This window comes from Cryptomeria japonica, chromosome 6 (assembly GCF_030272615.1).
Source record: "Cryptomeria japonica chromosome 6, Sugi_1.0, whole genome shotgun sequence".
Taxonomy (NCBI): Eukaryota; Viridiplantae; Streptophyta; class Pinopsida; order Cupressales; family Cupressaceae; genus Cryptomeria; species Cryptomeria japonica.
The window spans coordinates 6,302,790-6,327,587 of record NC_081410.1 but is presented as its reverse complement, the minus strand read 5'-3'; the positions used below and the strand labels follow the sequence as shown (position 1 = coordinate 6,327,587).

Sequence of the window (24,798 nt, the reverse complement as noted above, 5' to 3'; positions counted from 1 at the left end):
GAGAAAACTGGAAAATCGCTATGGGCCCTCTCTGAGGGTCCGGAGCGATTTTTGTAATTGCCTTCAAAATTTTGATTCTCAATGATTCCTTTTCATTTCAAGGCTTTTCAAACATCATTTCAAACTCATGCCTAACCTTAGCTTTCCTCAAACTTGGATGAAAAATTCCCATTTTAAGTTTCTCGCTGTGGGCCCTCTCTGAGGGTCCGGAGCGATTTTTCGCTGTGGGCCTTCAGTGAGGGTTAGGAGCGATTTTTTTATTTTGGGTTGATTTCTTTTTGTGTTGATCCTCCAAATTATATTCAACAGATAGAACATGCTTTCCTTCATCCCTTCCAATCATAAAATCACTTTGATCTTGCAAGAATAATGTATATTTGAAAATCTCGCTGTGGGCCCTCTCTGAGGGTCCGTAGCAATTTTTGCTACCTGGACCAAAATGCCTCACTTTTCATCTAAAAATCACTTTGCCAAGGGAGATGTTACCTTGTTCCTTGCTATGAAAAAAATCATGTCCAAGAAAGGTCCAAAAACGTGCATACAAAGAAAATCGCTGTGGACCCTCTCTGAGGGTCAGGAGCAACTTCTCCTTTCCTGGGCAAAACTCCTTCAATTTATCATCTTTGATCAAGTCTGGATACTTCATTATGCTCATTCTATCATTCACCATGCCTTTGACATCTTAAGTCGACCAAATAAGGCTAGCAATGACCCTTATAAGATTTCTCGCTGTGGGCCTTCTCTGAGGGTCAGGAGCAAAATTTGACTTTTTGAACTCTCTGTCAAGATAATTTTATGGAATATAACATTTAAGTGGAAATGTCACTTATACTTTAAGTTATATTCCATATATACTTTCAGGATGTTTGAAAGTGGTTTCAGGCCTCCAGGAGTTATATTGCAAAATCTAGTTTTTGGAGGTTTTTTCAATTTCCAGACTTAGTCAAATTTCAGGATCAGGACATTCCAGACTTAACCAAATTTCAGGACATTCCAGACTTCATCACTCACCAACTTGACCTAACTCAAGCAGAACCTGCTATCCAGGTGATCCCCTTGGCAACACTCAAAATGCAAAGGCCAACTAACAAAACCCTAAAAGACCTAGAAAACAAACCCTAGAAAGCAAAAAGCAAGGGTCCCCATTTGCAATGGGGCGATGTGTGAAATGGTCACAACACTACCTAGTGTGATAATGAAATTTTTTATGACACTTTGTATTAATGGTTGGTTAGTAATATCTCTACCTAACACAAATTCACTTGATATGGCTTTAATGTTAGTTTACTATCCAAAATCACATAGGGTCCCAAAAAATTTGATTGGAGGGGTTCCTATTAAGCACATGGTTATACTAAGAGGGTAGGGGGGCGAATCAGTACAACAATAAAACTTTTATCAATTTGAACTTTATCAATCACAATTACAACAATCATACATATGCAAAGAACACAATAACACAATATTTATGTGGAAACTCTTACGGGAGAACACCACAGCAAATTACTTACTTTATATAATAATTCCTTTACAAATTTAGAGGTACTAACCCCTCATTCAATTTCCGAATGCTTATCCACTAAAGGCATCAACCCCTCATTCAAATTTCCACCTTATAAATGTTGCTTATTCAACAGATGATGGATCCATAATTTTACTATAAATCTCTTCCACAAATCTGCTATATTGTCTTCCACAAAATCTGCTATAAAGTCTTCTATAATCTGATGATGAATCTGTCACTAGATGACCGTTAACACCTCTTTCAAAATCTGCAATAAACTCCTTATCTGTTTCTCCTCGAGTCATAAAATGCTCTCTTTATGACTGGTGTATGTGCTTGATCTGACTTCTTTTCATTCACACACTCTACACACCCTTTCAAAGTCCATTTCTAATCTCTATTTATATCTTTACTTCTTATAGACATTCCCTTTCAAATTGAAAAGACATCTTTCTATTTAAATGAAACACACCTCCTCAAAAGAATAAACAACAATTTTTTATCTAAATCGTTGCCTTTAAAAACATGTATTATGAAATCACCCTTTATTAAGGAAATTGCACCTTTTAACTATTAATTGCACATTCATGAATAAGTCAGCCTTTAAAAATTGTTGATTTGTTTTACAAAAAGTGGTAACTAATCTAAATGAGTTGGACAGATTACTTGTATGATCATACCTTAATTATAATGATTTGTTTCTTAATAGCATATTAAATCAATAGCAAGTCAGTCGCTATTAAACTAGTCAGCCATGTTATTAAGTCAACTTGACCATTACGTAGTTGGCTTTAACCTGAATCTGCAGCGCCTTTGTTTGCAGTCGGCTTATCATATTTTCTTCTCAATCGCTGCCCTTAATCAATCATATTTTCTTCTTCCTTACTGTCTATAATAATTGCCCCAAGTGCCTATTCATGGGTTGGCTATAAGCATATAATTGTTGTCAATATCAACAAATGTTTTAACTGTTCTTTAGATTAAAATCATTTTAATCACTATTACTTTGATGCTACTTATAGTTTGCCTTAGCACTGCCATGAATCTGTATATGTTGGAGTGGTTCTACATCTGATTCAACAGTTTGCACTTTAGCAGCAACAGATCCAACACAATTTTGTGAGGTTTTATCTTGGAACCATCTTTAACTTCAAGAGCAATGTCAATACGTTCATCAAGCATAACTTTATATTATTATCTATGTTCATCAAGCATGTCAATATGTTCACTTGCCTCTCCATAGCATTCTCTACAGGTTCCAGCATCAGATGCTTTATAGTGATCTTTACAGGAAGGACATGTCATGATTACCATTTCCTCATTATATTCCCTCGAGTCACTGCTACCTTTATACTCTGAAGTTATCATCATATGATAACCTTTAGACAAGGAGATTGCTGCATCTTTTAAACTTCTCATATAAATTATATGTCTAATACAGTGATCTTATTAAGATCTTCAATCTGCAAATACAAAACTTGACTATGTCTATACTGTTGTGCATTTTGCACCCCATCCCCGTCTTGGACAGGGGACCCCCATAGTCTGGTCTGGGCGCGCAGTAGGAGAGAATGAGGACTTTGCAATTTGAAGCTATTATCAACCCCAAGTCTGCAAAGTTTCAAATCACGCCACAGAAAGGAGGTCCGGTGTGTGTCCAAAATCATGCATTATTCCCAAAGGCGTCAAGTTTGCACATTCACCTAAGAGCCCGAAATCTTCAAGTCAAAGTGCCAACGCGAAGTGAGAAACTCAGATTTTATCCTCTTTCTGCGAATCGCGAAATCACCAGTTGGCCCGAAAAGTGAAAGAGAAAACATAAACTTTCAAAACCCCTTCATGAGCCAAGAATAAAGAAGAGTTATTCAAGTCAAAATCGCGAATTTCTCCTTTAAAGCCGAAATTCACAAACAGTCTTCATAGCCCGAAAACCACAAGCAAGTTAAAGGGAGAAGCAAGCTGAAAATTAGGCATTCTAAGCCGATTTGCAAATGGGAGGTAAAACCCGTGGCTTCATAGCCCGAAAATCGAAAGATGTCAACACCCCTAAGTGGGCCAAAAATTTAAAACTCTCAAAATGGCTTTTTAGGCCGAGAGTCTATGAAACTCGCATAATCCCCAATCACGCTGATAAATTAATATGTCCAAGTTCGCACAAGTCATCCCATATGCCAAAATGTGAAGTTCGAAAGCTTAAAAAAGGGTCTCAATAAGCCAAAAAGAGAGGAAGGGCGACCAAACAATCTTTGAGCCGAAGTTTAGCAAGTCAAAATCGCGCAATACTTTCAATATTCCCGAAAAATGGCTCAAAAGATAAAATTGCGCAGAATGTAGTTCCAGGCCGAAAACTTCAACAAATTCAAATCGCGTCATTAAGCCAAAAATGGACGAAATCTCACAAAAGGCTCCCAAAATCGCGGTTTACCAATTTGCCCAAGTTTGACAAAGATAACAAAGCGAAAAACAAAGTCGTGCCATTTGACCAAGAGCCATAAATCATTCAAACTTCCCAAAACACGTAAAGTCTTCTGATTTGTCTAAGGGGTTCAATTTCACAAAATCGGCCTAGAAGGCCAAAATGCGAAAAGCGTTTTAATTTGCAAAAAGGCCTTTTAGGCCGAAAATTGCGTGAAAGTTTTAAAATAAAAGTTTGCATTTTATGCTTTAAGACCGAAAACACCAAAAGCAAATGAAATCGCGAGGAAGTTAGCAAATTTGGCCAGTAAGCCGAAAAACTTAGGAGAAAAGCTAATCGCGCCAAACAAGTTACAAAGCCAAAAATGGCTAAAGGTTCCAAGTCGCACATTTTTACTAAGCATGCCGAATTTCCAATTTATAAAGGGCGTGGTGAAGACAACTCGGCGATTTTGTGGAGTTTAAAAGAAAGTCACAGAATAATCAAATTGGCCGAAAATCTAATAAGCCGAAACTCCTCATAGGCCGAAATTCAAAATTGCTTAGAGGTTTCAAATTGCCTAATATGCGCGAAATTCCAAAGAGAGAGGCAAATGAGCAATTAAAATAAAATGTCACATTTCACCTCTATCAAGCGAAAACATTTAAAAGATACATCTCACAAAGAGCTTCTCGAGCCAGACGTTAAAAATTTAATATTTGTTTAATTAATTTAATTAATTTTTCAAATTGATTTATTAAAGTGAGATTGATTGTTCGCAAGTCGAAGGCATCATCGGAAAGAACCAGGTGAAAGCTTGAAACGACAAAGCCAGGCGCAAAAAGTTGAAGAAGAAGATGCAAGAATGCGCTGCAGGAGCACGAGATCTGAACCGAGCATTGGGAAGCGTACCGTTGAACAAGAAGCTGAAGCCCACCACTGGGACCAAAGACCGAAGAACACTCCGAATGCGGCAATCATGCATTCTCAAGAAATACACAGTTGGATTTAATTCCAGAAGTTCAGTTTCTGAAAACTGAAATTGTTTAAATGTAAAACTGCCTGTGGGTCCCACTCAAGATATTTTAAAACAAAGGGGACACAGGTCAGTTATGTCCAACTACCGGATAGACTCAAATTAAATCTAGACAGTTGCAAGTAGTTGGGATAGTGGTTGGATGGATGACTGAGAATTTAATGGGCATGAGTTAAAGTTGCCAACTTCTGGAAGGCAAATCAAGACCCTTGGATGCAATTCATCCTAGCCTCTGATCCATATTGTAAAATCTATAAAAGGCAGGATGCCTCTCATTGTAAAGGTTTAGAATTTTGTTTGTTAGAATTTTGTTAGTTAGAATTTTGTTGGTTAGAATTTTTTAGTTAGATTTTAGAGTTAGAATAGGTTAGATTTTAAGCATAGCATAGAGATGTTGCAGAAATTGTTATAATGGCAGCTGAAGCAAATATATGAACATTGAAATATGGTGTTTGTTGTCTTTGTTTTAGTCTGTTTGCATGGTTTCTTTCAGCCGGTTAATTTTAGAGTGCACGGATTTTGGTGATGTGTGGAGGGGTATTTGATGCATTTTTGGTTCATATCATTGGGGGTCTGTTGATTGTAGGTCACCATGCATGGTTAGTCTGAACCCAAATTGTGCTTAGTTCACCTGAAAGTGTTCGTCTTAGGCTGCGCCAGAATTGGGTACCTAAAACGAGGGTCTCCAGTCTGAGAATCCTTCATCCCTTGGAGCTTGCACCGTTTTTGTCTAGTTGTGAGGGTATCTCTGGCGAAACAAGAACTCATTTATTGAAATTTGTCTACCTGTTGCATCAGTTGTTATCATCTTTGTCCTTAGGCTTCCTGAACCCTTCCCTTTTGATTTTATTTCGTAGTTTGAGAATCGCAGCAGACCAGCTTGTTGCAAAACATAAGTCCCCTTGTGCTCCCAGCAAATCACATCAATCACTAAGTTATCCTGCAGTCAGGACCTGACAATTGAAATCTTGAGGTCGTCCCCATTGATCAATTAAAAACAGCACTAGGGATTTCCTTATCTCAAGAGAGGATAGGATACTCAGCGAGATCATTCTATTTTGTGTTGGCCGGATGAAGTCGTAGTTCCGCGATTTTAGCCACGTCAACATATACCACATTATTGTAATGGCCTGTGCCGCAAATGTTTCCACATCTTCATATGATTATGTATGTATGATACTTCCCATATCATGGCACATGCTTTTCCATCACAAATTTTATCATACTTAAGAGTAGTCACAACTGTAGGCAGTCTTGTCCATACTCGTTTGATATTCAAGACAATATTATGTCCATACTAGTTTGGCACTTAAGGACAATTTGTTCAACAATCTTGGTCAACACTTTTTAAATCAATGACAACATTTCCAATAGTTACTTGGCAAAGCAAGAAACAAGCAAATATTGCCTTCTCCAACACTTAAGTTAAATCTAGAGGAGTAATTAATATTGCACATGTATTTTGGGTTCAACAAGTGCTTTGAAAGTCAGATTTTGACTAATTACAATCTTGAGATGTAACAATCATAGTCCCCTTCCAAAGTCAAGATTGAATTGAAGAATCACATGATCAAAGGAAAGCGATAGATATATAAACTGTTCCTTAGTAAAAATCACAATTCCTATGTAAACAGTAAAAGTATCCCTCTTCTCTCTACTTACATAACTGGCACCTTTTGTGGCATGTCTTGTGCACCCTCTTTAACTTGTGATCCTTGAAAAATAAATAGATAGCCGCAGGTTCAAGTCACACCCATCCCTCTTCAAAGAGCTAGCATGTTCGATTGAGGCAATGTACATGTGGTGACATTATGTTGTATCAATTATAAAATACATTTGGATGTAAAGTTAAAAATATCAAGAAAACAGTCGATTCTAACCCTACACAGCATTAAAAGTAACAATGATGCGATAAGATTATAATGTAAAATTATGGACTACATTTGTAAAGATGCAATCCAAGTTCAGATCTTCTAAATGCAGCAACTAAATGGTTAATGTGAGGGTACAAATACCAGTACCAGGATCGGCATGCCATTAAAATTAGGATACTTAAAAAAATGAACAAGGGTACAGCTATAATATATAGAAACATAGTCACCAAAAATTAATACAATGAAGACAGGGAAATAGTCCTTCTATTCAAATACAGGTGTTTCCTTGCTAACTACAAAATGAAGCAAAGCAGCTCACAACACTCATGATATGTATGGAGAAATTGGAAAGTAAATATATGTAAAATTGCAAGGTACGAATAGAAGCATCATCTATGGTTATGAATCTTGTGAATTTGGTACAAGTCATGGCATTTTTATGGGCAATTGCAGAAAAATCTTATGAATCTAATCCAAGCAATGGCCTTTTATGGTTTTTGTCAAAAAAAACTTGGAAATCTACTCAAGGCTATTGCTTATAGGGATAATTTAATTTTTCAGAGAAATTTATAATATTAATTGTATCGCTTAGCAAATCATCAAAAAAGAATATGGAAGACGTGTGTTAGTTAAAACACCTCATGATTAAGCATGATGTTTTTTCTTAGTTCTACTACGTTACTACCAAGCCTTTAGATCCATATGGTGGACGCTTGCCCATAACAATAAGGCTCTGATTAATGCTAGAGGATCCTCTATAAGAGGATGAACCTTTTACTGAGATTTTGCATAATGTAAAAATATCACTTGGAGTGATCTGAGGCTGATTTTTTAAAATGCCTGGCTCACAAAGGACTCATTCAATTCTTGCTACAGTTTTGAGGGTGTTTCCTTCCACTGTGTTGACGTGTATTTTGTACACCATCATACACAGAATAAAATACCTAAAGGCATCTTATCCTCTCTTGAGAAAATAGTCTCTAACTGCTGAAGATTCGCGTAAAGGATCAGTTAGGTAGACTCCAAGGTTCTTTTATGTAGGGTCTCTACGTGTGGACAAGCTCCAGTGGTATGATGTGATTTGCTAGAATCACAAGGGGACTTACATTGAACTTCCGATCTGCTTTGCTGGACGCAGGCTCTTACTAACTTAGATTAAAAAAATGGAAAAAGGATAAGGGCGAAGAGAGGATCTAATCCTAATACTAAGAATGTAGGAGCAATGATTGATTTTTGATGAAACTCTAACTAGGTCTTGTTTTGACATCAATGGAACATCTACACAAGGCTAGTGCGATCTTCTAGGGAAGCTTTATGATATTCAAATCATCACCGCAGGGATAGATACCATCCAAGTTGATGCATATCAATGAAGAAGCGACAAATTGAAATTGAGCTTGAGCTGAACGATTCCAGTTGACTACACAAGGCAAGTCTGCAATCAACAAACTGCTAGTAGTATGGATATACGAATTCCATCATCAATTAATCACATTTCCTCCATTTATCTAATCATCTACCATCTAAGATTGAAGACTTCAACAAGAAACCATGCAAATTGCAAGAAAACAACATATTTCACCATTACTTCAATGAAAATGGAGTTTGTTTACAATCAATGGCAACAATTTCTTGCCTTGTCCTCCTATTCTACTCTCTATCTACTATTCTATCAACTATATTCTAACTATCTCTCTAATTATCTCTCTAGCTATTGCTAATTCTCTTTTACAAATGAAATGTTTGGGCTTATATAGTGCCCACAATACAATCTGATGGCTTAGATCAATTCAAGATCAATGGCCAAGATTCAACAATGAAAAACCCTAATTAGGGTTTGTTACAACCATTACATAACATTTAATGTTTGACCAATGATAAAATTGTATTGCTTGGACACATGTCCCTTTTAGAAAAATCGACCAATGGATAGCCGGGGTAGGTACATCGGAGTTTGTGCCACCTTCCATGAGTTAAGTACATTGAATCTGGACATGCTGAGATGGACCTCACTGATTGGAGACGTGATGACTAGGATGCCACCTCATCTGACACTTGTAACTTTGGTAAATATTCAACTTGATGTTGTTGAGAAGCTTGCTTTAATTAATTCATCTGGAATTATTTGCTTCTTCAACGAGCCCTTGTTCTAACTCCTTGTGTCCTTGATGTGCAGGAAGATGATGTACCTCGCCTTGGAACGCTGGATTGAAAGAGGTCGCCCATGTCCTGGCTAAGACCGTCCCGGCGAAGACCGTCCTGGCGAAGACCGTCCTGGATCCGGCTTGATTTTCCTTGGTGAGACCTCCATTTGATGCCTACACAACATTTCAAAATTAGTACCATGATTTTGCAATACATAACATAAATTAGAGAGCAAATTTTAGGAAACTTAATGATAAGTCCTTTGTTAACCATTTCCTAAAAACAACTGAGCTTATTGAAATTCAAAATTTCAAAATTCAAAATTTAAGCTATGACGATCAACGTCCAAAATCAAAACAATAAATTCATATCGCCATACCTCTCTTAAGAGCTTAACTCTAAAATGCAAAATGAATAAAATTGCCTAGGCAAAATTGACGTAAGATGGTCATCAACGTGATTCTTCTTCAAAATGACAACTTCGCCACCTTTGATATGTCCTTGGCAAGTTCGCTCAAGTGAGATCAAGTTCGCACCACCTTTGGATAGATGTTTCGCCTTGGATAAAATTAGTGCCTTCTTTTATTTTGAAATGAAATTCGCTCCTTCAAACACACTCGCACTCCCTTGATGATGTTTGCGCCTTCCTTGACAAGACCCGCACCTTGAAGATAATTTCGCACTTCTCCCTTTGAGATCGCATGAAAAATGATAATGTGAAAATAATGATTCTCACCTCCCTTTATAGCGCTCATCTCACAATTACCACCTTAGGCCGACTTTTTGCAAAATATAGCAATTAAAACGATTTTTAAATAAATAATAAAGGCCGACCTTGACAAAATAAACCCAAGCGCTCCCTTTTGATTTTTATTAAATTAATAATTAATTATTAAATGCCTTTATTTTTAATTAATAAATTTCGATTTTTACAAAGGCAAAAATAATTAATAAATACATACCATGCGCTATTTAAATGCTTTTAATTAAATATCAATTTTTTTCTAGCATTTAAATAAATTCAAAAAATGTGTTTGAGCGCCAAATTTTGAAGATGAAGGATACGTACCTCATCGCCCTGGTCCCTGACTGAGGGACAGGAGCGATCCATTACCTTGGTCATGATCCTTGCATATTTTACGTCCAAGGTCTTCATCCTTACGTCCAAATCGCCATTTTAGCTGGGTCCTTTGAGTTAGATTGACTTGCATGTGTGAATGAGTGCCTTTGGATGTAATATCGCCCTGGTCCCTTCCTGAGGGACAGGAGCGATCCTAGTGTCCTGGCTCAAATTTGCAAACTTTTGATCTTTGTTCTTCATTCATTGTCTTCCAAAGGACGTCCTTGACCATGCCTATCTTTGCCTTGTCTTGGTTTTGACGGAACATGAGTGTTTTAGTAAAAATCGCTTTGGTCCTTGTCCAAAGGACAAGAGCGATATAGGCTCTTTGTGCAAATTGGTAGCATTTTAACGTTCAACACTTTGGTATATCACCTTCAAAAGACGCCTTAGACCTTTTACCATCTTGCAAAACCTTGGCTTGACGTAAATTTTGAGAGACTTGGCCAATATAATCAATATCGCTCTGGTCCCTTCCTGAGGGACAGGAGCGAACTTCAAGTTTTTAAGCTTGTCCTTGCGTTCTTCAACTTGCCATTACCTTCAATGCGTGAAATGACGTCCCTTGATTCCTCTTGGTGGCTTGATACTTGTTAAACTTTCAAAATCTTGGTCTTTATGGAAATTTCGCTCTGGTCCCTTCCTGAGGGACAGGAGCGAACTGGGAATCTTGGTGTAAATTCTGCAATGTTAGCAACCTTTGATACTTTGCGCTTGATTAGGACGCCTTAAAATGTCTTCACCACCTTGTATTCGAACTTGGAGTGTCTTGAACTTAAAGGAACGGCATCATACTTATCATATCGCCCTGGTCCCTTGGAGAGGGACAGGAGCGATCTTGGCTTTGTATGCTTCACTTCACTTTGCTAGCTTCCAGATTTATATTCAACGAGTTCGTAATGCGTCCTTCCATTCATTCATGCCTTGAGATCGGTTGAAATTTGGCGAGAAAATCATCTACAACAAAAATCGCTCTGGTCCCTTCCTGAGGGACAGGAGCGAACTTAAGCATTTTGGTCCTTTGTTGACGTTTGATAATCTTCAATTTGTCTTCAACGGGTTCGATTGACCTCCTTTCTTGCCTTCGAACATAAAATTTGCTTGGTCTTTGTTCAGGACGTACCTTATGAAGAACTTCGCTCTGGTCCTTCAGTGAGGGACAGGAGCGAAATTGACCCTCTAGGCAAAAACTTCATCATTTCCTTGTTTTTGATCAAGTCTGGATGTTCTATCATGCTCATTTCGTCCTTCACCATGCCTTTGATGTCTCGATTCGTCCAAACAAGGTCAGGAATGGCTCAACTAAGCATTTTCGCTCTGGACCCTTGGTGAGGGACACGAGCGATTCGCCTTGGTCCCTTGGAGAGGGACAGGAGCGCTTTTCGCTCTGGACCTTTGGAGAAGGACACGAGCGAAATTTGACTTTTCGCACTCTCGATCAGGACAATTTTAATGGAATATAACATTTAAGTATAAGTGATTATATTCCATATATACTTTCAGGATGTTTGAGAGTGGTTTCAGACCTCCAGGAGTTATATTGCAAAATCTAGTTTTTGGAGGTTTTTTCAGTTTCCAGACTTAGTCAAATTTCAGGGTCAGGACATTCCAGACTTAGCCAAATTTCAGGATCAGGACCTCACTCAAGCCGGACTTGCTATCCTGTTGATCTCCCCGACAGCGCTTCAAGTTATATTCATTTGATAAAATGCACCTCTTTGGACCTTTTCACATCGTCAAGACGTTAAAATCCTGCAAGGACAAAGCAAAATTGGATTTGTAGCTCCGGTCCTTCACTGAGGGACAGGAGCGATTTTTCCCCTGGAGGCATTTCTGTGCTCATGAAAATCTTCAATTTATATTCAATGGAAAGATCTCGCCTTTCTCCATCACTTCCAATTCGTAATTCATCTTGACCCTGCAGGAATAGTAAGATATTTGAAAACGAGCTCCCGTCCTTCACTGAGGGACAGGAGCGATTTTGCTCCTACAGGCCAAAATAACATGATTTTACACATTTTAACACTTCACAAGGCGAAAACAAATCATTTGAAATGCCCAGGATCAAAAATCAAAAATGTCAAAATTTGGTCAAAAATATTCAATTGGACAAAAATTCACATTTCATCTTCAACACTTAGACAAATTTAAGCTCTGCATCAACATTCCAATTGAAAATTAGACCATTCTGGCGAATTCATTTCATTCAAAATTTGCATTCTAGAAAAGGAAATTCAAAAAAAAGCTCCCAAAACCGACTGGATTCAAACCAAAACCCTAAAAAGCAAAGCGAAAACGAGCAAAAAACATGGGTCCCCATTTGCAATGGGGCGATGTGTGAAAACGTCACAACACACTGTCAAGTTGAATTTTATAGTGAAATTTGGTATAATTTAAGGTGGCTTAAAGGCCCTCCACTGCCACACTCTCCTCCTAGATGCGCTTAAAAAGTTGTCGGTATTAGAAATCATGATCTGTATATAGATGCTTCTATTCTTGCTCATTCACTGAAACAGTTATTGATGATCCCAAGGATATGCCAACAGATTTGCCAATAGGCAAGAGGTGATGCAAAATGTCTATGATCAAATTGTTGGTAAAAATTGTAAAAAGATGGGCTCTTCAATTGATTCAGACTCTCACATTCCTCTTCCTTCCTCAAGCTACCATGGAGTCTGCCTAAGATGGCTGGATGAGTTCATGGAGAAGCATGTAAAAGTATAATCTAACAAGTGCAACCTACAATTCACCATTTGCATGCAAAGGTTCAGAAATCAGGCCAGTGCAGCAGTTCAAATAAGTTGTGTCTTCTTCATGATGCTTGAGTTAAATTGTACAGCTATAATAGATACACACGTTTTTTTATATTTTTTATATCATTCTGTAGACGTTCTCTGATACAATCTGGCTTTTGCGAGCTGTAGAAATTGTTTGTTTCCTGGTCTTTTATGGTTGTTGGTATTTGTCGTTTTCTAGGAAGATGAACTCAATCTATTGGTATTTCACATCAGTATCAAAAAAAAAAGGTCCACCTTAAGACAAACTAATTGGGTGTATAAAACACCCTTATGGCCAAGGTAAAGGTAAATGACAGAAAGCAAACTGCCAATATATTTAGAACTTTAGAGGCTCAAAGCCTGCCCCTCAACCCCATTGGGAGCTGCCACCTCCTAAATGTCCCTCTAGTTTTAAAAAGCAAAAATTAAAGATTGTTTTGAGCTACACCAGATGGAAAAGCAGTGCCTTTTTCCTAGTGTTTTCCACATAGATCTCATGCAATTAAATTTCATTTACGCTTTTGGTTAACAGAATCAATCCAACTTCCGAGTAATGCTACTATGATATAGACAATGTTTCTTTGAATTTTCAGGATGGAGAGACATCCATGTGGGTTTCTGGGGACGGCCCCCTAAGCTTTAAAATGCCATTATGATCAGAGTTTCCTCCTCAATAGAATCGTTATGTCTCTGATCATGGTCATTAATCTCATGGTTGACCTTGTCCACAACGGCCTGGTAATAATCTCACGTCTTGCTTTGGAATGTTTCTACATATCTTCACACCATGTTTTGGCATTTTCTTTGTAAGGCAATTTCTACTTGCATAGTTGCAACTTGCATATATACAATGAAGACCTCACCAGAAAACCAGCCCTGTTTGTTAATGATGAGAATGTCTTCAATGTTAGGACATGCAGAAAAACTCTTCCACATTGGCCTTGGCAGTAGACAGTAAGGCTGCATAACATTGAAGATACCTCAAAGTTTCCTCTAATGAACATTCTCAGGAGACTTTACCCGTGTGGAAAGCGGTGTCTCCCCAAAAAGTTAAAAAAGAAAGTGTGGGGGATATTTTGTTACCATCACAAAAATGTCTCCCTCTCGGAAAGGACAGAAAACCTCTGGGGACACCCTGAGAAAACTTGATAAAAAGCATTTGATGTATCTTTAAAATTTATGATTTAAAGTGGCATTGCATCATCCGATTATCAGCTGTATTCTTAATTATGGATTAAGTTTTTTTAATTTTATATGTAAAGTATATATATTTACATGCATCTATGTATATATGTGTATGTATATATACTGTCATATCCCCTTTTATTTTGTTGAAGTTATATAGCTGCGAGAGAGCCTTCCTCTTGCGTTGGTAATTTATTTCATATCCGTTTTTATTCAGCATGGCTAGCTCCTTCGTAACCATCCTTCCAGCATGGTAAGCGTGGCTTGTTCTTTCGTCTTCCTTCCTCTTGTTGTCGGTGAAGTTCATTGTTTTCTATCTGGATCGCTGTCGGTGTATGACCTGTCTTCTTCCATTCGTACTTGTCTCTTCGTCTACCTTCTTCATGAGTTATGATGGATGTTTTACCAATTTCTTTTGGCGCAGATGTCTTTTGTCTTCCCGCGACAGCTATACGTTTTGTCGTTCCAAAAGATACGATGTTTGCTTCAGAATTATTATTTATTCTTATTGATGCACTCCCAGATTCTACTACTGCAATATTTGTTTTGTATTGGGCAGGTTGCCAGGTTAGATAGATAGTCGTTTGTGTGCTTCATCTCATTGTCATCGTGATACTTTTCAGTATCTTGTCTCTTCGTCTACCTTCTTCATGAGTTATGACGGATGTGTTACCGTTTTCTTTTGGCGCAGATGTCTTTTGTCTTCCCGCGACAGCTATACGTTTTGTCGTTCCAAAAGATATGATGTTCGCTTCAGAATTATTATTTATTCTTATTGATGCACTCTCAGATTCTACTACTGCGATATTTGTTTTGTATTGGGCAGGTTGCCAGAGTTAGATAGATAGTCGTTTGTGTGCTTCATTTCATTGTCATCGTGATGCTTTTCAGTATTATTTTTATATCCAAATTCTGAGTATTTCAGTATTCATTGTTTTATTAAGAACAATTGATATGTGTAATCATTATGTTTTGAGAAGAGGAGTATATCTATAGTTATTATTCTGTCAAGGAGTTGTATCTGATAAGAAAGCGATTCAGACTTGTGATAGTCAATTGAAGCTTTCAATATTTGTATTGATCATCTAAAGTTTTCAATAAAGGAATTATTTTTGCGGGCTGGGTTTTTCACCCTCAAGTGGAGGGTTTTCCCAGGATAATATGTTGCGTATCTTGTTCTCTTAAGTTTTCTTAGTTTCTGTTATCTGAGTTTGTAGCTTTCTGGTTCTATTTTAACATATTTAAAACCTAATTTTGGCATTTATAAACTCATTTGTTCTTCCATAAGTTAATTAGATAAACTTAGGGGAAATAATTAATTTAATATTTAGAAATGTCCAAATATTCTCAATATCAAAAGCACATTTAAATATTAAATTAAATTTTAAAAACACTTAGTGAGGTGTTGGAATTTGTGTCATTTTGGGAAAGTTGATGCAGGATGAATTTTATAAAGTTTCCACCGTTACAAGTGGATGAGAATCTGTGATAACTCAATGACAACTTTTGGCAACTGTCAATAATTCAAAAGGAGGGAGTTTGAATTTGAATTTGTGCCATTTTGGAAAAGTTGCTGCAGGATTAATTTTAGAAAGTTTCTGTTGTTACAAGTAGAGGAGAATCTTGGAATTTGTGCCATTTTGGAAAAGTTGCTGCAGGATTAATTTTAGAAAGTTTCTGTTGTTACAAGTAGAGGAGAATCTTGGAAAACTCAATGACAACTTTTGGCAAGAGACACAATTAAATTAGTCGGAATTCCAAAGGAAGCAGTTTGAATTTGGGGCCCATATCTTGCATACATGATGAATACAAATATTGGGATTTTGTACTTTTGAGGGGGTTGATTATCTTTTTTCTTCTCTACATTTGCAGATTTGCAGGAAGCTTCTTCAGTGGACGAAACCCACTTGAAGGAGAGAGCTTGTGGACGGAAACCCATGAGAATTGTATGAGCAAAGGACAGAAACCGTTGTTCAGAGAGGGCATTCTCACTCATGTTGTTTGCAACTAGGAAAGAGGGTTCGGATTGCCCTAAGGCAACATCCGAACCCCTTCCCTTAAGCATAACGTGGAGGACTGGCCCCAAAAAGGGTTAACGTGGCCCTAAAACAAAGACCAGCCCCATTCACCACGCCACATTAAATTGGCGCCAAAATGAATATGTAAATGGAGGCCGACTTAAAGGGTATGTGGGTTAAATGATCATATAAATAATGATCATTTACCAAACACAAACACATTCTTATTTTCCCTCTTGCAAAGCGAAATACCTCTGCAACTAAGCATGCAAAATTAAGAAGTAAAACTGAGCGAACTCATCCAAGAAGGTCAAAGGCATTGGTTGTTCCAGAATTCTGTTAGAGAGCAGATTTGATGCAGACTTAGAATAATTAGAAGGGCAGATCTGACCATTAAACATGCAGATCTGATAAGAGGCTGAAGAGTTCAGCTAAGTATTGTATCGGTACAATTCAGATTGAATACATAATCTAACCTGTGGGTCTTTAGTGCTGGGTTTTTCCTCCTTGGAGGTTTTCCCAGGGTATTTGTGTTTGTCTCCTATGCACTTACTTTCATTCTGTCATTACTTTACTTAATATTAGCAAATAATTAAATACTGATAATCTGATCACTAATCTGGGTCACAAAATTTAACATGGTATCAGAGCTAAGGTGTTACTAACATCTGATTTTAGTAAATCATTTGTTGCATATAGCTGCTGTTTGTTTTCAGATTAAAATGTCAAGTTTGAAGGCTGAAGATAGACTTGAGGAAGCCATTGATTTTGCTGCTTGGAAGGTCCGTATTCTATTGATCCTTGAAGAGAATGATCTGCTGAAATTTGTAGAAGAAGAAGGGTTGTCTCCTCCAAAAGATGCTGAAGAACTGAAACAGTCAAGAAAGATTCCCTCAAGGCTAGGAGGATCATAATTGAATCCGTCAAGAATCATCTTGTCACTGTCATATCAAAGTTTGTGTCTGCCAGGGAAATGATCAAACACTTGGAAGGGATGTATGAAGTCAACAACCTCAGCAGGGCACTTGCACTAAGACAGCAACTTCTTCACATAAAAATGAAAGAAGAAGACTCAATCATAGCCTACTTCATGAAGATCAATGAACTAAAGGACAAGCTAAGCACTCTTGATTGCCAAATCTCGGACAAAGATCTTGTTATGATTGCATTAAATGGTCTACCTGATGAATGGGAACCATTCATTCGTAGTATTGGTGGAAGAGCTGATCGTCCCAACTTTGAGCATCTTCAATCTGATTGCATCGAAGAGGAATCTCGAATTGAGGTAAGAGGAAAACTCAAAAACTCTCACAAAGATAATCATGTTCTCTTAGCTAAATATAGGAAAGGTGGACATTGGAAGAAAGAAAAGAGAAGCAAAGATTTTAGATCCTCCTCCTATGATCCAAGGAAGAAGTCAAGAGATTCCTCTCACATTCGTTGCTTCATATGTGATAAGTATGGTCACTATGCCAGAGATTGTCAGAATGATCCAAAGGAAAGGGAAGTCAACTTAAATGAAGTTGCCGAACAAAGTGAAGATTATCTTCTTATCTCTGCTCTATCCAACAATGTTCCTACGGACAACAATACGTGGATACTTGACAGTGGTGCCTCCAGACACATCTCAGGTTTTCGTGAGCATCTCTCAGATCTGATTGAAAAGGACACCAACCTTCATGTAGTAATCGGTGATGATGCTCGATACTCGGTAAAAGGTTCTGGTACTACCTCTTTAAAACTAGATTCTGGTATTTCCTTACAACTCTGTGATATTCTCTTTGTACCTGGTATTAAAAGAAATCTTATTTCCATTTCTGCCTTAGAAGATAAAGGTTTGCAAATAGCATTTTCTGAAGGGAAAGTACTCACTTGGCCTAAGAAATCTAATTTCAAATCTGCTAGTATTATTGGAAATAGATGTGATAGTTTATATAAGCTTGCAGCTAATCCAATTCAAACTCTCATTCATGAGACCCCTGAATCATGCGAGCTATGGCATAGAAGATTGGGACATCTACACTTTCAAGCTCTTCCCACTCTCGGTAAAATGGTTAAAGATATGCCTAAACTCAGTTTATCTCATGATGATGCTTGTAAAGGTTGTGCAATGGGCAAGAATGTGAAGAATCCTTTTCATAAAAGCGATAGTAGGGCTAAAGAAAGGTTAGAACTTATTCGTTCAGATTTATGTGGTCCTATGTCTGTAGCATCTCCTAGCGGTTTCCTATATTATGTTATCTTCATAGATGATTTCTCTAGAAAAACATGGATCTATTTTCTTAAATCTAAAGAGTCTGAAGAAGTCCTAAACAGATTTAAAGAATTCAAAGCCTTAGTTGAAAATACTACTGGAAACCGAATCAAATGTCTGAGGTCTGACAATGGAGGTGAATACACCTCAAGTAGTTTTTATGACTTTTGTATTAAAGCAAGAATTAAGAGGGAGTTTTGTGTTCCCTACAATCCTCAGCAAAATGGAGTTGTTGAAAGAAAGAACGGGACCATTGTTGAAGCTGCAAGAGCCATGATCCATGATCAAGACCTACAACCTTTTCTATGGGCGGAAGCATCCAAAACAGCAATGTATATTCAGAATAGATGTCCTCATCGTGCCCTAAAGGATGTGACTCCCGAAGAAGCCTTTACAGGAATCAAACCTGACATCAGTCATCTAAGGATATTCGGGAGCCCGGTGTATGTTCATGTGCCTAAAGAAAAACGAACCAAGTTGGATCCATCTGGAAATAAAGGCATCTTAGTGGGATACAGCGAATCTTCCAAAGCTTTCAGGATTTACATTTCAGGTCAAAGGTATGTTGAGGTAAGTAGAGATGTAACTTTTGAAGAAGATATTGCTTTCAAAAGATCTAAAGGTTCATTATCCAACAATAATGATATGGAAATTGAAAATCAAGATTCAGTAGTTGATGCTAACCCTAAGCTACAGGAGGAGCCTACTGACCTTCCAGATCAGGAAGTTCAAAATGACTCATCAGAGCCTATGCTCCCTACCGATATACCTCAGGATATTGTGGTCTGCAAGAAGAGACCACTTTGGGTTAGAAACACGATTCAAGATGCTGAAGGTTTTGCTGCTCCCAGAGGAACCTTTAGAGATAGCAAGAGATTCCAAAATCACGTCAACTACATTTCTGTAACGTGCAATATCATTGAATCTGAACCTCACAATGTCGAAGAAGCTATGTCCCATTATGCTTGGAAATTAGCCATGGATGAAGAGTATGGGTCTATCATCAAGAATGATGTCTGGGACATTAACCCAGACCCAAAGGTAAGTTTCTTGTTTCCTCTAAATGGTTGTTTAAAATTAAGCATAATGCTAATGGTAGTATCGAAAAATATAAAGCTAGGTTTGTAGCTCATGATTTCTCTCAAAAAGAAGGAATAGATTATGAAGAAACTTTTGCCCCTGTTGCTAGATATACCTCTATTAGATCTATAATAGCTATTGCTGCAGCCAAAGGTTGGGAGTTGTATCAAATGGACGTTAAGACAGCCTTCCTCAATGGTGTCATTGAGGAGGAAGTCTATATTGAGCAACCAGAAGGTTATGTAATCCATAAAAGAGATTCTCATGTTTGCAGGTTGAAGAAAGCCTTATATGGGCTCAAACAGGCTCCTCGTGCTTGGTATGAAAGAATTGATAAGTACTTACTAAGCTTAGGATTTTGCAAGAATGATGTTGATGCTAACATTTACTTGAGAGTTTATAATGATGAGATGCTTATTTTAGTTTTGTATGTGGATGATTTATTTATCACTGGTGAAAGTAAATTAATCATAAGATGTAAGAAGGAATTAGCCTCAGAATTTGAAATGAAGGATTTAGGTCTAATGCACTACTTCCTAGGGTTAGAAGTATGGCAAAGATCCAATGAAATTTTTCTAAGTCAAGGAAAATATACTATTGATATTTTGAAAAGATTTAGAATGATAGATTGTAAACCTATGCATACTCCTATGGAATCTAACTTAAAGAAGTTAAGTGTTTCTGCAGCTAACTCAGATTTTGCAGATCCATCTGAGTATAGGCAGTTGATTGGTTCCCTGATGTACCTAGTCAATACTAGGCTTGATATATGTTATGCTGTGAATGCTCTCAGCCAGTTCATGAGCTTACCTAAACTTGTTCACCTAGTTGCTGCTAAGCACATCCTAAGATACCTACGTGGCACGATTGGTTATGGGCTGAAGTATTCACTTAATACCTCAATCCTCTTGGAAGGCTACTCAGATTCCAATTGGGCAGGAAGTGTCAAGGACAGGAAAAGTACTTCAGGGATCTGCTTCAACTTAGGCTCTGCAGTGATCTCTTGGGCATGTAGAAAGCAATCTTCGGTAGCATTAAGCATTGCAGAAGCTGAGTACATTGCCGCATCTGTTGCATCCAGAGAAGCAATGTGGCTTCGCAAGCTCCTTGTTGGATTATTTGGTCAAGCTAGTGGTCCTACCACCATTCATTGTGATAATCAAAGCTGTATAAAGATGTCAATAAATCTCGTATTTCATGATCGATCCAAACATGTGGAAACACACTATCATTTCATTCGGGACATGGTGCAAAGAGGCGCCATTCATCTAAAGTACATTAGCACAGATGAACAGATTGTGGACATCCTTACCAAACCGTTATCCAAGGTGAAGTTCGAATACTTCAGAGATAGACTTGGTGTTGTGGAAAATAGAACCCTAATTGAGAAGGGAGCTTCAATCTCAGTGACTCTATCTGCAGTAGGATGAATCATTCTTTGCTTGTGTGCAAGAATGAATTATGTCCAATCTATGCTTGTGTGCTAGATGGAAAATTGTAATTATGTAAAGACCCACTTTTGTATTACACCTTCTATGCTTGTGTGCTAGAACCATCCTATGCTCGTGTGCTAGGTGGAAGAATCCATTCTATGCTTGTGTGCTAGATGGAACTCTAAAGGTTCAGATTATGTATTCTCCTCTTCCCTAGTTAAGAGGGAGTGTTGTTTGTAACTAGGAAAGAGGGTTCGGATTGCCCTAAGGCAACATCCGAACCCCTTCCCTTAAGCATAACGTGGACGACCGGCCCCAAAAAGGGTTAACGTGGCCCTAAAACAAAGACCAGCCCCATTCACCACGCCACATTAAATTGGCGCCAAAATGAATATGTAAATGGAGGCCGACTTAAAGGGTATGTGGGTTAAATGATCATATAAATAATGATCATTTACCAAACATAAACACATTCTTATTTTCCCTCTTGCAAAGCGAAATACCTCTGCAACTAAGCATGCGAAATTAAGAAGTAAAACTGAGCTAACTCATCCAAGAAGGTCAAAGGCATTGATTGTTCCAGAATTCTGTTTGAGAGCAGATTTGATGCAGACTTGGAATAATTAGAAGGGCAGATCTGACCATTAAACATGCAGATCTGATAAGAGGCTGAAGAGTTCAGCTAAGTATTGTATTGGTACAATTCAGATTGAATACATAATCTGACCTGTGGGTCTTTAGTGCTGGGTTTTTCCTCCTTGGAGATTTTCCCAGGGTATTTGTGTTTGTCTTCTATGCACTTACTTTCATTCTGTCATTACTTTACTTAATATTAGCAAATAATTAAATACTGATAATCTGATTACTAATCTGGGTCACAAAATTTAACAACTCAGAGATTGCATTTGGGCTGAAGGAAATTTGGTGGATTGTTGGTTGCTTCTTTCCAGTTTCCAAGTTTACTTTGAGTGCTGTTTGGAGTACTTTTCAAGCATAGTTTTGTGATTTTTCTGTTGTCTGAGGCTTATGAATGTGTTACGGCAGTATGCCTCTGTTAATGAGTCTGTAATCAGTCCTAAGTATTATTATCTTCATTTGAGGGACAAACTATTTAAGTTAGAGAAGTTTGGAGTAGATCATGTAGCATTGTTTTGACATAGTTTGGTGATTTGAGTATAGAAGTTCGATCCATGAACTGTAAAGCCATAGTCAGGTTTTCTGTTATAAATCTGATTTTCAAACATGTTATATGATGTTCCATGTCAGAAAATCAATGCAATAATGTTTTTGGAGAGTTCACTGAATGGTTGTCTATTTTGGTACAAGATTAGTTAGCTAGTTTGGATGTTTTCATTACATGACATAACTATTGTTAAATCTAATTTTCAGATCTGAATTATATTTCTGATTTTTTGAGGATAAGGACATTACATATACAATTGCATACATGCATGTGTGTATACATATTCATATATGTTTGTGTGTTTGTGTATACATGTATGTGTATATTTGTATAAATGTATGTTTCTGTGTTTGTGTATACATGTATGTGGGTATTTGTACACGAATATATGTAGGTATTTGTACACACATTCATATTATGGTACAGAACCGGGGGAAGGAATTTTTTTTTGGCAAACTGCTAAATCTAAATCCTGAAACAGCAATATAGAATCTAACATGGCTCTCCTCAATGGAAAAGACACACCTTTACCATCAGACCTCGGCTGAGTTTTCCTCTACAGAATACACACTCATTCATCATCAGAACGATTCGAACTATTTTTTTCTCATGTAAATAACTACTTCGACTAGATTTTCCTCCATGGAATACACACCTTCACCATTACAGACCCCACTAACGCTATTTTTTTCCTCTAAAAGAAAACAAATGCCTTCACTATTACAGACCACTAAAGCTATTTTTTTCTCTAAAGGAATGCATATGCCTTCACCATCAACCCACTAAGGCTAATTTTTCCTCAATGGAACTCGGGGTAAATTTTCCTCTATGAAATGAGCATGCATTGACCATCACACCCATTCAACTACAATTTCCTTCATCGAGTGCAAATGCCTTCATCATTCAGACCCCATAAGACTAAACTTTCTTGCATGGAATGGACATACCTTTACAAGGGAACCTATTGAAGCTAAGGTTTCCCTCATAGAATAAGCATGCCCTCACCATCAGACTCACTCAGATTAAGATAATTTTAAAAGGTCAATTCCGTCATTATTCATTCTGGTGTTTCGAATTCGGCACGAGATAGAAAAGCACGCCCGTGAGTTTTCAAAGAAAAGACCAAATAAAAGATTACAATTAAAAATCACATATAAGGCGCTAGGGCATATGACCAACCTGCTAAGAGATAAACCAGCGAAACCCCAAATAAAATCGCAGTGGGAAGAAACACCGCCATCCAAAAATACTGAGCGGCCTCCTCATCAGTGAAATTATAAGCCCTCCCGTTCATATGTAGCGGTTGAATACGAGTTCTCTGGCAGAAGGCGTGTTCTCCTTTTGGAGGAAAAACAACGCTCAATGTGAGCGCCACTGAAATAACAACAGCGGCCCCTATAAGGGTGAGAAGGACCATGATAAGCGGGCGCTGGAGGCGAGCCCATGCCTTGTCTTCTTCTCGCAGGGCTTCGTATTGGTCTTTGGGCATAAATGCTTGGCGAAGGGCATCCCCGAATATAGCCCCCCTCTGCCCCATCATTTATAACCAACATATAACCACAGGGGATTCTCTGATAATGTTTCCCTGGCTTTCTCTGCCAATCTTTTAAATGCAGGAAGAGGAGAATTGATTTTTCTTTGCTTGCAAACCTACACTTCAATTTCCCTCCAACTACCAGACAAATTCTCCCGAATCTGAGGAACGAATTTTTTAAAAAAGTTATTACAGGGATTTTCTCTCTTTTTATTTCCAAGATATCATTTTTTATGTGAGAAAATTGGGAGTGAGATGCATTGTATCATATTGGTTTTATTAGAAGATTCAAGATGTAGCAGTCATAATGTTTTTGGGTTTTGTATGTTTTCTTTGTTGGTTATTATAATGGGTTTCATTGGCTATTTGGTCTTATGTACCTTATCTTCATTCATTCATTCATCTTTTCAAAGTATATTCTGATATTTATGAGCATAGATTCTAAGTTGACCAACTCTAACATCTAAGACTTATAAATTTTAGTAGCAAAGTTTGAAGGGAAAATATTAAAAAATCCTATCAAAATAGATTTAATGTTTCAACTTCTTGAAAGTAATAGGAAATATAGTCATTATCTACTATAATATTAAATTTTATTTGTTGATATTCAATGTTTAGATTTCACTTGTTATTAGAAATGTTATTCAAGGAGACAAACTCATTTTAAAGTCAACAATGCAATTTATTATGATGTATATAATATGCTCATGTTACTCAATTCATTAATAGAGATAAAATTTAATTCAAGGAAAAGCATTGCTAGATAGACAACACATAAAATAGGCAGGTAATTTTGTATTACAGAGTGTCTAACAATTTTTTAAAAGATTGTATGTTTAATTGTATAGATTTGAATGACATCATAAATGAGACAATATAATGTTATTAAAGTAAAAAAAAAAAAGTAATTTTCTTATGATGTGGAGAATGGTGTTTATGTCATTCATGTAGTTCTCTTATCCTATGATTCTCTTTCTTAAGTAACCTTTTTGCATTCTTTCAATACAAAAAAAAAATGCATTAAATGTAATTTATATAAAAGATAAATTATAATTTCATTTTTGCACTAGCTATTCCCAATCTGCACCAATAGAGAAAAAGATAAAATACCCAAGAGAAATACACTAACTAACATGCAAAATAGAGATAACATTTTTAATTTTTTTTAAACATCACATAAGCTAATGCAGCATATATAATCAACTACTCATATACATTCAACATTCATTAACACAACATGCAATTACACATCATAGACAG

At 37.2% G+C, this 24,798-nt stretch overlaps 1 protein-coding gene across 1 annotated transcript in view; it reads right to left on the bottom strand.

The window, feature by feature from the left end:
* The window catches only part of LOC131077568 (uncharacterized), a 36,663-nt gene extending 12,868 nt beyond the window's left edge, over positions 1-23,795 (bottom strand). Inside the window, exon 1 of the mRNA XM_058015098.2 lies at positions 23,184-23,795. Coding sequence (XP_057871081.2) covers positions 23,184-23,544 — 361 coding nt within the window. The 5' untranslated portion in view covers positions 23,545-23,795. The remainder of the gene's footprint in view (positions 1-23,183) is intronic.
* Between the last annotated feature and the right edge of the window lie 1,003 nt (positions 23,796-24,798).